Source organism: Impatiens glandulifera, chromosome 4 (assembly GCF_907164915.1).
Source record: "Impatiens glandulifera chromosome 4, dImpGla2.1, whole genome shotgun sequence".
NCBI classification, from domain to species: Eukaryota; Viridiplantae; Streptophyta; class Magnoliopsida; order Ericales; family Balsaminaceae; genus Impatiens; species Impatiens glandulifera.
Window position 1 is genome coordinate 42131964 of NC_061865.1, and position 16469 is coordinate 42148432.

At 36.5% G+C, this 16469-nt stretch overlaps 1 protein-coding gene and 1 pseudogene across 1 annotated transcript; one reads left to right on the top strand and one right to left on the bottom strand.

Annotated features, from left to right (window-relative positions):
- The first annotated feature begins 582 nt into the window (after positions 1-582).
- LOC124934358 (alpha N-terminal protein methyltransferase 1) lies at positions 583-5401 on the top strand. Its single transcript, XM_047474881.1, has 8 exons — positions 583-807; positions 1042-1183; positions 1521-1579; positions 2552-2671; positions 3338-3439; positions 4015-4069; positions 4498-4595; positions 5111-5401. Exons 1-8 carry the CDS (start codon positions 682-684, stop codon positions 5234-5236), a joined length of 828 nt encoding a protein of 275 aa, XP_047330837.1. The 5' UTR covers positions 583-681; the 3' UTR covers positions 5237-5401.
- Positions 5402-8853: 3452 nt separating this feature from the next.
- Positions 8854-11868, bottom strand: LOC124935148 (annotated as a pseudogene).
- Between the last annotated feature and the right edge of the window lie 4601 nt (positions 11869-16469).

The window sequence follows — 16469 nt, forward strand, 5'->3', positions numbered from 1 at the left end:
ATAAAATAATAAAAAGATAAAAAAAAAAAAACCGACCATGAAAACCCTTTCTTTTGACAAAGAGCATATAATCGAAACATTGAAGGTTTCTTTACATAAAAAGATTCGTTTGTAAACCCTCAAAGTATTGTTTGTCCACAACTAGTAAGAGCCAAGGCATGTCAAGAGAAAATGCGTAGTCAATACTAAGATGCGTACAATCGCAATACATTTGTCAAAAAAGCATAAAGCCAATTATATTAACTAAAAAATAACATCGTTTAAAAAAAAAAATAGATGGACAGATTCAAAATCAGTATAAAAGAGATGGATTAGAGATAAATTTTATTATTTTTTTAATCAATAATTTTATTCTCTTTTCAAATTTACTCCCTCAACTATTTTTTATTTATTTTTTTATTTTTATATTATTTTTTTTATCTAATTAACTTTTAAAACTAAAACATGTAATCTTTGCCTTATTTATCATATTTTGTCCATAATTTTTTAATTTAATTTTTATAAAATTTAATATTTCCATTTAAATTTATTCCCAATAATAATAATAATAATCCACTATCAAGCATGACGACTAGGTTATTATATACTTTCTCCTTTCCTGCGCATCCCTTTCGTAGCCATCTGCTGTTGCCTGAGTTAGAATTGAGTATCGCCGCCAGAAAACGGGTGACAGTGAAGAGCATGGAGACTGCTGGATTAGATTCCGACGGTCGAGAATTCAAGAATTCTCAGGAGATGTGGAGGGAGCAGGTCGGGGACCAGCAAAAGAAAACCGTTTGGTATACTGAAGGCGTAGGGTACTGGGAAGTAAGCACATCTCCCCTTTCTTTTTCGCTTTTTAATTTCTCTTTGATTGCTTCACCCAATTGCCATAGCACTATGAATTTTACCTGAGTTCATGCATGCCTCTAAAAAGGATACCTTTTTCCAATCAGCTCAGCGTTTGAATTTAAAAACGTATAGAAATCGTCCTAGAGTTCTCATTTTCAAATAAAGTCTTCTTCTTTTGCCTAATGGTTCTGTAATGTTTCTGGAGCAAAGGGTGTGGAGGCATCAGTGGACGGAGTATTGGGTGGATATGCACACGTTAGTGAGCCCGATGTGAAAGATAGTGAAGTATTTCTTAATACCCTACTGAGCGATCTTTTTGCTGACAGGAGAAATGGAAAACTTGTTGCATTAGGTAAGTTTCTATGATCAATCTTGTAAGTCCTTAGAAGTTTAGGGTCAAAACATTGATAAATTTTATGAAAGACATATTCCAGTTTAATTTGCTAGTCTGAAACTTCAAGTATGTCATTTCAGTTTACAATAACAGAATGTGCTAGGGTTTCTTCACCTTACAGACAGCGGAAAAATGGGTTACTGAAGTTTTACATGAAGAACCCTTGATACATAAGATTCTTTTTCATAGTTTTAACCTTGATTTGTTAGGTGCTTTTAATTGTATGTGAAGTTAATGCATCCTTAGCAGACTTGTTTTAGAAATAGATTTCTGATCTTATTCTGAACTCTCATAGATTGTGGTGCTGGCATCGGTAGAGTTACAAGGAATCTTCTTATAAGATACTTTAATGAGGTTAGTTACCTTCCTAACTTATCTTCTCTTTATAATGCTGACTACATTCCCTCTAATTTCTTGTTGTAGACATTCCTCCTTTGTCTTGGGTTATTTTTTTCTGAACCATTTCGTACAATACAGAAAGTCAAAATGAATAATGTCTTGGATGTTTAATTGAAAATTGAAAGGCCTTGCTGTTGTCTTTTAAGAATCTATAAAGATAAAGTAGGACCTTTTGGGAGACAAATGCAAGGCATGGATTTTTGTTTCATAGAGGAGTAATTGACTGAGCCTATTTGGATCAAACATCTTATGTATGATCCATTGAATGCAATACTTTATGTTCCAAAGAAAAGGCAGATTAAACTGAGCCTTAAACTTGCAGTTCATTTGTTTTGCTTGTCCAAAATATGCTAATGATCCTATTTGGATCATGATTGGAATGTGTTTTGGGATGATGATCCAGATTATACTGTGATTTTTGTTGTTTCATTTGGTTTACAAATTAGTTTTTAGATCATGATCCAAATTATATAGTAATTTTGGCATAGAGATTATTTTAAATAATAATCATATTATATTGTAGATTATGATCAAAATATGTTTCAGATCATTGTGATTTTTCACCAACATCCTAAATGTAGATTTTCCAGATAATGATCAACGTGAAAAGGGTGGATAACAAAATGGTCCAATGTCTATGTGAATAAATAGTTGCTATTGGTAAAAATCTAGGTTATAACTGCTCACAATGACAATACTAATATTCCCCAATTTGAAAATTAACACATTCTCATCCTCGAGTTATGGTATGGTACAAGTGGCTACTGAATGGGTGTTGGATCATATCCTTTGTTGTTCTACCATATGTCATATGCTGCAACAATTCTTTCTCCACCCCACTAATTTTAGGCATGCAATTAGCTTCACTTAGCCTTTACATTCTGGTGTCACTATGTTCCATCTTTAATATGGTTTTCTTTAACCCAGGTCGATCTGCTTGAACCCGTAGCTCATTTTCTGGACACTGCTCGTGAAAACATGGCACCTGAAAACCTTCCAGTGGATAACACACACAAAGCCGTCAATTTTTATTGTGTTCCACTTCAGGTAATTTAGAAAAGCCTCATGTTGATCATTTTTCCTTTCCTGTGAGTTGTGAGAAATTGTTATCAATTGTCAATATAAGTAAATTATATCCTAATTCTGTAGTGAAACTTATTTGCGTGCTCACTATTGTTGACTTTGTTCTTAGCAATTTTCTTTTATAAATGCAAAACATTCCTTTCATAGACTAGTCACGCTTTATTTATAAATATGGTAGTAAGCCCTCAAGCACAAATTCATTCAAATGGACAACTATAAGCATTTTGTCAATGACCCTCTGTCTTTAGATAGAAATCTTACATAAACAAATATGCAAAGAACTGTTGAGTTGTTTTTTTCCATTGTTTTAGATTCACTCATGCAATAATTTGAGTAATCCACTTTCCTTGCATTTCCCAAGTTCAACTAGAATTGAAATAGTTTTTCAGTCATATTATCCCCTTTTTAAAGACCCAAGGAAAGGAAGAAAAGAAAAATCCTCAAACTATGTGAATACAATTCAGTTTAGTGGCAAGGCGATAACTAAGCCATGCAACTCAAATTGCCTGTTTTACACTGAATGATAATAATGTTTTAAGAGTCTTTTCAGTTTATGAAGCAACAATATACTTTTTAAACTGTTCTCTGCGCATAATCTTTGTTGCTATAAATTGAATCCCATTCTTTTAGGACTTCACTCCTGATGCTGGAAGATATGATGTTATATGGATCCAGTGGTGTATTGGGCATTTATCAGATGATGATTTTATTTCATTCTTCAAGAGAGCAAAGGTATATCATGTCTTCTTTTCTAATAGAATGAATTCTCTGTATGAGCTGTAATATAAACTACATTAGATCAGATAATTGGATATGCTATTCAAACTGGTTGAACTACAAAATCTGCAAATAATATTCACATAGATTCTTCTACATAGTACCCAGTGAATGAAGGTTAACCAACAGCTCAGCCTAAATTAAATACCTTAATATTCAATTTACATTACAGTTGGAAAGATGGTTTATTACAAACATAAAATGTTTGATTATGTTTATTAGCATAAAATGTTGTCTAATTTAGACAGTTAGTAATTTTCTATCCATTAAATTAAATACCTAACATCCATATTCTGCTTGATGCTGTGTACTGGACAACTGATTGAGGGCATCAAATTTCAGCTGGCCCAGCTTTGACACCATGATTTTAGTTGACATATATATATTTATGTGGATAAAGAGAAATCTAATTAAGTAAAAACAGGACAAACTTACGCCTGTTATTCATATCAGATGAGAATTATGCACTAATTATGTTTTAGTGTATTATTTATTTGGGACTGAAATACTAACCAACACCATCCTTCTAGGGTGGCCTCAAACCAGGCGGCTTGTTTATTTTGAAGGAGAACATTGCAAAAGCTGGTAATCCACAATCTCCTTTTTTTTTCTTGTGATCTCTTACTTGAGAGTCGAACTGGTGATGCAGTAATGGTGCTGAGGGCTAGAATCAGAACAGAATGCCCCAATTAGACATTATGCAGTGAGACAAAGGCCCTGTCTTAAAACATTTTTAAAATTTTTGTTTGTCTCTAGATCTAGATACATAAATATTTTGAAACTCAAGTGTTTCAAATGGGGACAAATTCTCTATTTATCCTGGGAAATAGTTTGGCCAATTTTGTAGAAAACAAACAGGGTTTACTCTCAATTGGACAAATGTTGGCTGATCATTAAATGGACAATTATATATATGTATATAAAATTGTTTCAGAAGAGCTGATCACATGCTTCTGTTATGGGCCTATATCTAATTAATGCTTGACATTTTAACCATTTGCTAATGGATACAGGATTTGTTCTGGACAAAGAAGATAGGAGCATCACACGGTCAGACTCATATTTCAAAGAGCTATTCAATCGGTGTGGTCTGCATGTATACAAAATCAAGGTATCTTTTGGGGTATTTTCTATTATATCCAACTCTTCAACCATTTATTTGTGTTGATGAATTTAAAAGACGAGATTTTGAAGAATACTAGATGCACCTCTTCATTCATTAGTGTGATTTACCATAAATCTCACAAAACTGAGAAGGGAAAAATCCCTTTGAATTGTGTAGAAACTGAAAAGCCCTTGTCTTAGGGAGAGCTTCACCCACATGTAAACACATGCACAACATATTATTTGTGTTATCTTATCAATGAGCTAGCATCTCAGGTTAGTTGGGCATTCTTGTATATAATACAGTTGTAATGTTTCATTTTAATATACAATTCAAAAGGGATTTTGCAGACACCCTTTCAATCAATAAGAGCTTGTTTGATGTAGGGTTATTTAGAATTAATCTGGGTTATTTCCACTTTTACGAATATGCATTTATTGAATATTGACACAAAAATGCCTGGTTACTACAAATTGAGTTGAATTAACACGGATCTCCATATTATTTGTTTGGTCTCACAGGATCAGAAAGGATTTCCAAAGGAACTTTTTGCTGTGAAGATGTATGCATTAACACTTGATTTACCTAGGAGAGCTCCATCTTCAAGGCCTAAACGACAATCAAACAGACCAGGAATCATCCGTTGATTTTGACTATCCATGTCAATAAGAGATGAAATGGATTGTCTTCCCTCAACATATGAATAATTTAGAAACTGAGGTTGTTAATGTGAAGGTGTGTATGATATATAAGCGGTTTTGGATGAAACTAACTTAAACCTGTAATATCTTTAACAACTACAATTATTTATGTGAAGGTGTGTATGATATATAAGCGGTTTTGGATGAAACTAACTTAAACCTGTAATATCTTTAACAACTACAATTATTTATGCTGCACGTTAAGGGTTTTATTCATGTATTTTTGTTAAGTTAGAAAGTTAGTATGATTCTTTACTTGTTACTCTATTTTCAAATTTAAGTATTCTCGGTGAATTGAAATATTTGGTTTCTTAGGGTATCTTGCGTGCCCTTTTTTTCTCCAATCGTCTGACAAAACGAAACGCATAATGCGTTTCTGTTCTACGCTCTCCTCTGACCGTATATATATTTAGACCATTCATTTCACCATTTTGATTATTTTTTTAAATATATATATATATATATATATATATATATATATATATATATATATTTAATAACTTTTAATTTCTTTATATGCAAATTAATCTTTTAACTTGTTTTTTTTTTACGTTGTAATATTTTTTAAATGTATAATTAAATCATTAAATTGTATTATATTTGAAATTTTATCTAATTTATTTTATATTTTTACGTTATATTTTATAATTTAAATTTTATAAATTATAATTTTAAACGGTACAAATAAACATAAAAAAGAAGAAGCAATTATCAGTTACATAGTTAAAATTGTTCATAAATAATAGAAATAAACGATAGATATGATTAATAATCTGGTAAATTAGCACTGCTTCCTCCAATTATCGAAATAGTCTGAAAATGTATCCAGGGTGGAAGGATATGGTTGACTTTCATTTTGAGCTCTCTTTCTTGTATAATTTGGGTTTGTTGAGAGTAAATAAATGCGCGCACATTTGGATCTTGTATTTTACTAAAATATTGCCTTAAAGTTTTGTTGTCTTCCTTAATCTTTTTTAACTCATAATGTTTGTATTGCATATCTAATTGAATTTGCATATGGTCATTTGCCCTTTTCATTTCTTCAACAATTTTATTTTTGTTTGTTTCCTACATTTCATTTAGGGTCAATGATGTATTACCTTCATTTTTTCTTTTCAGTTTTGTTTTTTTTCACTTCGATAGGTCTTTCAGATGGAGAACCAATGTTTGAATCTTCCAAGTGAAGAGAAAATGAAGAGATACCGGGGATGCTTGTCCAAAAGAATTTGGAGTTGGATTTTCTGACTCTGAAGAGACATAGTTGACAGATTGAACTACTTGTGGAATAATCTTTAAATTTTTCAAATTTTTTAACAATGTTTCACACATGATCGAACTTCCATCCTGCTTTGAATATGAATCTTTCGTGAACAACACTTTAGTTTTGAACATCTGTGAAGTTCAAATAGTTAAATACAATATGCATAAGTAATAGTATATCAAATAATATGTTAATACTCACAATATTTTCATTTGAAGCACCGTTTTGATGCATATTCTCAATTTGTTTTATGCATGCATTAAGTATGTTTTAGTACGAATCTCTCAATACTCCAACCTTTTTCTATTGAAAGTTTCTTCATTATGAGACCATAATCGGTCACTTGTTTGATTAATTCCAATATTTGGGTCCTTGAAAATTTCGATATAAACCCGACATAAGAGAATATCATCATCTAGGTTATAGGTGGTTGATCGGACATACATTCTTAACAACGGATGAAGGTAAATATGTATTCGATTGAATTCAAATGGTAAGATGTAGTTAATTATATGTTATCCTTCATGTCAATTGTCACGGGCTTGATCTTTTCTCCAACGAACCGTGCGACACTAGTTATTATCTTCGTAAGATCAATAACTAGTCAGCCTTTCTCAATGCAACACTTGAATAAACACAAGAACTTTTAGAGAGAGAAAGTAATTATATTGATAAAATACTTGATGCTTTACAAAGGTATACCTCAAAGGTATTTATAGTGTTAATCTCAACTACTACATTAATTATCCAACTACCTCATTAATGGTGTGCTAGCCAACCACCACAATAATGAGTTACTATCCAAGTACCCCCTAATAACCAACCACTACATTAAATGACTCAAAAGGCTTTCTAGAATGTTCTTTGGGTTGGGCCTTCATGGGTGATTAAGCCTCTTGGGTTAGCTGGTCAAGGGAGCCATGACATTCTCCCCCACTCAATCTGGCGACGTCCTCGTCGCGTCCTCCTTATAGCTACGAATGACGTCTTTGAAGTTCCATAGTACTAATTCGTGTTCCCAACTGGCTTCACTTTCCGGTAGTCCCTTCCACTTCACAAAGTATTCGACATAACTTGGGTGGGTACCCCTCCTCGGTATGACCCGATGTGCCAATATCTCTTCGGCTTCTTTCTCGGGTACGGTAGTGATTGCCGTGGGAGCTCGTTTTGATTCACCTCTACTTGGATCTTCTTTATCTTCATGATAAGGTTTTAGTAAACTTACGTGGAATACGGGGTGCATCTCCAAATGTGTCGGTAATTTTAAGCGATAGGCCAACTTTCCAATCCGTTTCTCCACGATGAAAGGGCCTTCATACTGCCTCACCAGTCCCTTGTGAACTTGCGAAAAGCGTCTCCCTTGATGGAGGAGGAGTTTTACCATCACTTGGTCTCCTTCTTCGAACTCCAAGTGCCTTCTCTTCTTGTCCGCCCATTTTTTCATTCTTTTGGCGGCCTTGGCGAGGTGGGCTCGTACTATGTCAGCTTCCTCATGCCATCCTTTGGCGAACTTAAAGGCCGTAGGACTTGGGCCTTTGTATCCCATCGCCAAAGTGTGTGGAGTTAAGGGTTGTTGACCTGTAGCTATCTCAAAGGGACTTCCCCCTGTTGATTCACTTTTTTGCAGATTGTATGAAAATTGGGCTATGTCAAGCAATTTTGTCCAGTCTTTTTGGTTGGCGCTCACGTAGTGCCTTAAGAACAACTCAAGTAAGGCGTTCACCCTTTCTGTTTGTCCGTCGGTTTGCGGGTGAAAGCTAGTTGAGAAGTTGAGTTCGGATCCCATAAGCTTGAACAACTCCATCCAAAACCTTCCAGTGAAGCGAGTATCTCGGTCGCTCACAATGGATTTTGGAATGCCCCAATATTTCATCACATACTTGAAAAATGATCGAGCTTCATCTTCAGCCGTGAACTTTGTCGTCATGGGGATGAACACTCCGTATTTGCTAAATCGATCCACCACAACCATTATGTTGCTACACCCATTAGACTTGGGTAGGCAAGTGATGAAGTCCATGGAAATGCTTTCCCAAAGTCTCTCCGGGGTTGGCAATGGATCTAGCAATCCCGCAGTCTTGCGTTGATCCACCTTATCTTGTTGACACACAAGACACTTTTTAACATAGACTTCAATGTCGTCTCTCATCTGAGGCCAATAATACCCACGTTCTACTAGCGCCAATGTACGATGTGTTCCTGGATGTCCAGCCCATCTTGAGTCGTGACACTCCTTTAGAATGGCTTTCCTTAATCCTTCCCACCTTGGTACATAGATTCTATCTCCTTTGGTAATGAGTATTCAATCTCTTATCCAAAATTGGCGAGTCTTCCCTTTCTCTGCCAATTCTTTTAAACTCCTGGCTTGTGGGTCGTGCTCAATTCCTTCCTTGATTTGATCTGCTAAAGGAAAATTAGCACTTGTGATTGCGGCTAACTCTGCCTTCCTACTCAGGGCGTCTGCTACCAAGTTGGCTTTTCCCGGTTTATACTCCATAATGAAGTCGAACTCTGCGAGAAAAGCTTGCCACCTTGCTTGTTTTGGAGTCAACTTCTTTTGAGTGAGAAAATAGCTTGTTGCCACATTGTCGGTCTTCACAAAGAACTTAGCCCCCAACAAGTAGTGTCTCCATGTTCGCAAGCAATGGACAACCACAGTCATCTCCTTTTCTTGGACGGTGTACCGACGTTCCGCATCATTGAGCTTGCGACTCTCATAGGCGACGGGGTGTCCCTCTTGCATCAACACTCCACCAAGGGCGAAATCTGAGGCATCTGTGTGGATTTCGTAAGCCATGGTGTGGTTTGGTAGTACCAACACGGGTTCCTCCATCACTGCCTGTTTCAGCTTCTCAAATGCCTCGTTGCATCTCGTATCCCAATTCCACGACTTATTCTTTTTTAATAGGTCCGTTAATGGGGATGCGATCGATGATTACCCCTTTATAAACTTCCGATAGTAATTGATAAGGCCGAGGAAAGATCACAGCTTAGTAACCTTCCTCGGTGGTTTCCACTCTTCAATGGCTCGCACCTTGGCCTTGTCCATCCGGAGTTGGCCCCTTCCCACAATATGCCCCAAGAACATCACTTCTGGCCTTGCGAATTCACACTTCTCTTTCTTGATGAACAACTCATTTTCCCTTAATACCTGGAAAACTTGTTGTAGGTGTTGTAGATGATCCTCCAATGTTCTGCTATATATGACAATATCGTCTAGGTACACCACAACGAACTTGTCCAGGAAAGGTTGGAAGACTCGATTCATCAAGGTACAGAATGTAGCAGGAGCATTCGTCAAACCAAAAGGCATAACTAAGAACTCAAAAGATCCATACCTCGTAACACATGCGGTTTTGGGCTCGTCTCCCTCCGCTATTCTTACTTGGTAGTACCCCGACCGTAGATCCAATTTTGTGAACCACTTCGCATCACCAAGTTGGTCGAACAAGTCAGCAATCAACGGGATAGGGTACTTGTTCTTTATCGTCAACTTGTTGAGAGCTCGGTAATCAATGCACATTCGAAGCGACCCATCCTGCTTCTTTTGGAAAAGTACTGGTGCTCCATAAGGTGCTTTAGACGGCTTGATATAGCCTGCGTCCAACAGCTCCTTTAATTGCTTCCTCAGCTCCTCCAATTCGGGAGGTGCCATGCGATAAGGGACCGCTGCTGGTGGTTTAGTACCTTCGGCTAACTCTATTTTGTGATCCACCTCCCTCTTCGGAGGGAGTTTCTTTGGCAACTCAGCGGGCATTACATCTTGAAACTTCTCTAGAACCTTCGTGACTTCTAGAGGTGTCTTCTCTTGGGACACGCTTTTCTCATCTTCCTTCAGGCTAACAAGGAAGGTTGGACGAGCTTTCTTCATGCCTTTTGAGAGTTGCATGGCAGAAAGCTGTCTAGCTTCTATCTTGCCTTCCCTTGTTAAAGGAATCATGCAAGTATTGCCTTGCTCTAGAATGCACATAGTATTTGCAAAAGGAAGTGGGAAAGCATTTACCTTGTCTAGAAACTCTATGCCAAGGACCATTTTGTGATCGTCCATGTCAACAATGGAAAAATCTAAGACTCCAGTCCATTCTCCCAAATTGACCCTTACATCACGAGCAACGCCATATGTCGCACTTGGTGCCGAATTGACCGCTTTCAGCCACCCCTTCTCTTTGGTGTAATCGATCCCCAATCTTCCCGCCTCTTTTGCCTCTAGGAAGTTACTGTTGGCTCCCGTGTCCAATAAAGCCTTAACCGTGTGGTTTCCCACTTTAGTTTCAACGAACAATCGTCCCTTCTTCGCGGACTTTGGTTCTTCTAACTTGGCTTTGATAGAACTGAGGAGATGTAGCGACCCCAATCGCGCCTCTTCATGAAGGCATTCCTGCTCCTCCAATAATGCAGATAGTTTGTTTTTCGTGGGGCATTCTCTAGCTTTATGTGGTCCCTCACAAAAGAAGCATTTTATCTGGGGTCTCTCCCCACTTTTCTCGTCCTGATCTCCACTATTGGGTTTGGTGAACTTAGATGGAGCTTCCCTGTTGTGAAAACGATCTCTACCGTTCTTCCCCTTGTCGCTCCTATCGTGGGTCGATTTTGTGTTGTCTTGTCTTCGCATTTCAACTAGAGATTCAGCCACAGCAATGGCGGTGTTTAGATCTTGGACGCCACGCCGTTCTAACTCTAGTTTAGCCCACATTTGTAGACCATCGGTGAAGGCAAACAAAGCTTCTTCGTCCGAGTAGTTGGGGATCTCAAGGAGAGTGGCAATGAATTCCTTGACGTATTCCTTGATACTCCCCCTATGTGAGAGTCGCCGCAACTTGGCTCTTGCCTCTCGAATAGCATTTTTAGGATAAAATTGCCTCTTGAGTTCTTCCTTGAATTCGGTCCAAGTGTTAATAGAACACGTACCTCTTTCTATGTCGCTACTCCTTCGCCTCCACCACAACATTGCGGTGTCTTCTAAGTATGTCGTGGCAGTATCTATCTTCCTCGCCTCTTCTACCAGGCCGAGTGCTTTAAAGTACTGGTCCAAACCCCATAAGAAGTTATCAATCTCCTTCGCATTCCTCTCGCCTAAATACGCTTTAGGTCTTGGAACATCTATCCTTGTCGGATTGGGGACTCCAACAGGCGCACGTCCGCACTCTTGCGCAACCGCCTTCTTGAGTAACACCACATCCTCTTCGGTGGCTTGTAGTTTAAATGACATTACCTCGAGTTTCTCGGTCAAGGTATTGATTTCACCAATAAGGGTTTGCTCCACAATCTGAGCTTGCTCTTGACATTTTGACAAGCCCTCGTTCAAGGCACCTTGCATTCCTTCTCGGAGCTCGTCTCTCTCCTTCTCAAGCTCAGAAATGCGTTCCTCTAGGTCCCCAACATTATCTTGTCCGTACGCCATTGTGAGTTCTACCTTCTCCAGCCTGGCGATAATGTCAACGATAGCGTCCCTTGATCTCTCTCTTTCTTTGGTAGCTTTGGATCCTCCCGTTTGAACCTTGCGAGAGATCCTACCATCTTCTCCGGTCCCGTGGGGAAGGTTCTCTACTTCATCCACGACCTTTGAACTTTCATCCGATCTCTTTGTCATTTTCGCTCTAATACCAATTGTCACGGGCTTGGTCTTTTCTCCAACGAACCGTGCGGCACTAGTTATTATCTTCGTAAGATCAATAACTAGTCAGCCTTTCTCAATGCAACACTTGAATAAACACAAGAACTTTGAGAGAGAGAAAGTAATTATATTGATAAAATACTTGATGCTTTACAAAGGTATACCTCAAAGGTATTTATAGTGTTAATCTCAACTACTACATTAATTATCCAACTACCTCATTAATGGTGTGCTAGCCAACCACCACAATAATGAGTTACTATCCAACTACCCCCTAATAACCAACCACTACATTAAATGACTCAAAAGGCTTTCTAGAATGTTCTTTGGGTTGGGCCTTCATGGGTGATTAAGCCTCTTGAGTTAGCTGGTCAAGGGAGCCATGACACAATATATAGGTGAAATTATGACACTTACCATACTTATTACATTGAATTGGAAATGATCACACACTATAAAGTTTGTCATATTTCTCCACTCAAATTAATTGAAATAACCATACACTTACAAGTTGGTCCCATTTCTCCGCTCAAATTAATTGAAATGGCCATAAAATTAAAAGTTGGTCATATTTTTCTACTCAAATTAATTGGAAATAATCACATACTAAAAAGTTGGTCTTATTTCTCCACTCAAATTAATTGAAATGACCACACACTAAAAATTTGGTCTTATTTTTCCACTGAATTAATTGAAATAACTATACACTGAAAAGTTTGTCATATTTCTCCACTCAAATTAATTAAAATAACCATACAATGAAAAGTTGGTCTCATTTCTCCACTCAAATTAATTGGAAATGACCACACACTAAAAAGTTGATCACATTTCTCCACTCAAATTAATTAAAATGACCATAGACTGAAAATTTTGTCATATTTCTCCACTAAAGTTAATTGATAATGACCATACACTGAAAAGTTAGTCATATTTCTCCACTCAAATTAAATAGAAATGGCCATACACCAATTTGGATTGAAATTGACAATATTACCATCCTATTGCAATTACACTACTATAAATACATAGCATATTTTCTTGATATTGTTAAGTCATTCATAACTTATCACATATATTTTCCACTATCTAGAACTACAAGTCTCCATAATGAATTTCAACGTCAATGATTCATCATCATCATCTTTTCTTCAGATGATGATAATATGATGATTCATCAAAGACAACAAAATTTATGTCGTCTTCACAAAAATAACAACATGATCATCCATCAACTTCTTGAACAACAAAGCCAACAAGTATCACATTGTGGTTCAGTTCCTGGACATATTGTGATAGGATCGGTGGAACCAATAGAGATGGGGGTCTGACTATTGTTAGCAACTTCGGATAAACGGTTTGATAGAAATCATGTTAAGGATTAATATCACTTTCTATTCTTCGCAAACCTTCACAAACTCTTGAAACGATTCAAGTGCGGAACTGTTTATTTGGGTTTGAAGCTTTGAACCAATGAGAAAGGAAGGATTGAAAGTAAAGAACACATCAAGTTGTTTATGGATGTTCGGAGCAAATTCTTCTATGTCACCCTTCTTCCAACAACCGGAAGGATTTCACTAAACTTCTTTGAATCAAATACAGCTTACTGAATAGCTAACACTCTATTGAACAGAACACACTCTGTTCAACTTGCAATATGATCAATATTATCTCTCATCTAGACAGTGTTTTTGATTCTCTCTCTTGAACTTGAAAATGATGTACAATCAGTAAATGCAAGAGTGATGAGTGAGAAGAATTCAATTTGATAACTGTTAGACCAAGAGATTCACTGTTGTCCTTGAGCAACTATTTGTAGGAGAATGACACTAACGGTCGAATCTTCGTCATGGACACATGGAAAGCGCCCATTGGAAAACCTCCATAATACAAGAGTATAGTAGACTCTATGATCATGGATCGTGTCCGTACTAAACGGTAGTGCGCCGGATATCCTTCTAAAACTGTCATGTACTGAACAAGTAGTGGGAGGAGTATTCACGTACGTGGCGTTCATTCATTTGATGCAAATAGCTAGCGTACTGAACTGCAAGAGAAAGGGGAGCAAGAGTAGTGTATTGCTAGTTGATCGTGAGTAGACGTATGCTAACTTCAAATGACTGCTGAAGCGAGGCATTAGACGTGCTCTATTAGACTGTCAAGTCTAAGGGAGTTAGACGCCAACGTCTAACAACGAGTTCCATTAGACCACCAAGTCTAATGGAGTTAGACTGCAACGTCTAACTATGCATCCCATTAGACTACCACGTCTAATGAATTTAGACTGCAGTGTCTAACTTCGAATCACTTTAGACTAATCTGAAGGAGTTAGACGCCAACGTCTAACTACGTATCTATTAGACTGACACATCTAACTACGTATCTATTAGACTGACACGTCTAACTACGTATTTGTTAGACTGACACGTCTAACTACGTATCTGTTAGACTAACACGTTTAACTACGTATCTGTTAGACTAACACGTCTAACTATGTATCTGTTAGACTAGCACGTCTAACTACCAACACGTCTAATTAGCCTACTTAGACCATGTCTAAGTTAGCTAGATCTGATGCACCTGCATAGAAACAATTAGACAACTTAGCTTCGTTCATATCTAGACATTATCAAAACTTAATTGATCAATATTTAGCATTTTTCTATTAATTAACTTTTTACTTGTTTTTCCAAATAATTTCTTCTAAGTTAATTAACTTTTCACTTGATTTTCCCCAACATATTGTCATCAACTGTGTTCGTAAAATGTAGATCGTAGGTTATACAATATTATTTTTCAGATAATTCAGTGTATAATGAGACCATTTTTCGTCGGAGATATCGAATGTCTCGCTCATTGTTCCTTCGAATTGTTGACGCAATCAAAGATCATGATAGTTACTTCCAACAACAATCGGACAGTGCGGACAGACTTGAATTATCTCCAATACAAAAAATATGGTAGTTTTCTGTATGTTGGCATATGGTTCTCCAGTAGATGCCACGAATGAGTATATTAAAATTGGAAATCTACTGCAATTGAAAGTATGAAAAAATTATGTCGCGCTGTGGTTGAGATATTTGGAGAACACTATCGTAGAAGGCCAACAATAAATGATATTTCTAGACTTCTCAATATTGGTCAGCAATATTGATTTCCTAGAATATTAGGTAGTTTAGATTGTATGCATTGAAGGTGGAAAAATTGTCCAACCGTGTGGGCGGGGCAATATACAGGTCGTAGTAGAAAGCCTACCATCATTCTCGAAGCTATCACAGATTATGATCTTTAGATATGACATGCATATTTTGGTTTTCCAGACACCAATAATGATATAAACGTGTTAGAGTCATATCATATGTTCTCAGATCTAACTCAAGGTATTTCTCCTCCAGCTCATTATGTAATTCAAGGAAAAGAATATAACATGGGTTACTATTTAGCTGATGGCATATACCCAAAATGGTCTACTCTTGTGCAAACAATTCATGAGCCACGTGGTCAGAAGAAAAAATACTTTGCAATGAAACAAGAAGCATATAGACTAGTCGTTGAACGTGATCTTAATGTAAATATCAAAATTGAATTGGAAATGCATTCACCAGAGATCGATATGGAGATAAATGAAAATGCTCGATTTCAAGATTTCATATCTCGGTACGAAAAAATAAGAAATAAAGATGCACACATTGAACTTCGTAATGCATTAATCGATCATCTGTGGGAAAAGTACACCAATTCCGAGAATTGATACATTGTTTATGTTATGTGTACGTGTGCCAAGTGTTTTTTTATTAATAATGTTTGTTCTAATATAATATGTTTGTTTATTTAAATGTATTACTGAATTATTTTGTTGTTTATGAATTATTAATATATATAATTAATTTTATCTTAATTTTATTAAATAAATGAGAAAAAAATAGGGTTAAATAGGTAAAGTTGATAAGTATATAGATAATATTAATAAGGTTAAAAAGTTAGTGTAAGAAAGAAATATTCTTTTGAGTTTGAAAATGGATTTTGGGGTTGGAGATAAATTATTATTTGATGTGACGTTTACTGCATTTTGAGTTTGAGAATGGGTTCGTAAGTTGAAGATGGTCTTAAATAATAAATACTCTTTTCAAGTGAGCTATCCATGAAGAGTCTTATTTATCATTTAAATACTCTTTTTAAATATTGTATTTTTTAATTCAATCTATCTTTGGGAGGTTCTCTAGAATTTTAAGTTACAATAGTTTAGGACTTTCTCTAGTGAATATTTTTAAAATTTTATCTGGTGATCTAAATTTTCAATCAATTTT

Bases quoted from the DNA above. Each gene is read 5' to 3' on its own strand.
- LOC124934358 (XM_047474881.1), top strand. From the start codon at position 682: ATGGAGACTGCTGGATTAGATTCCGACGGTCGAGAATTCAAGAATTCT. The intron at 1,184-1,520 runs GTAAGTTTCTAT...GAACTCTCATAG, and splicing joins TGGAAAACTTGTTGCATTAG to ATTGTGGTGCTGGCATCGGT. The intron at 1,580-2,551 runs GTTAGTTACCTT...TCTTTAACCCAG, and splicing joins TTATAAGATACTTTAATGAG to GTCGATCTGCTTGAACCCGT.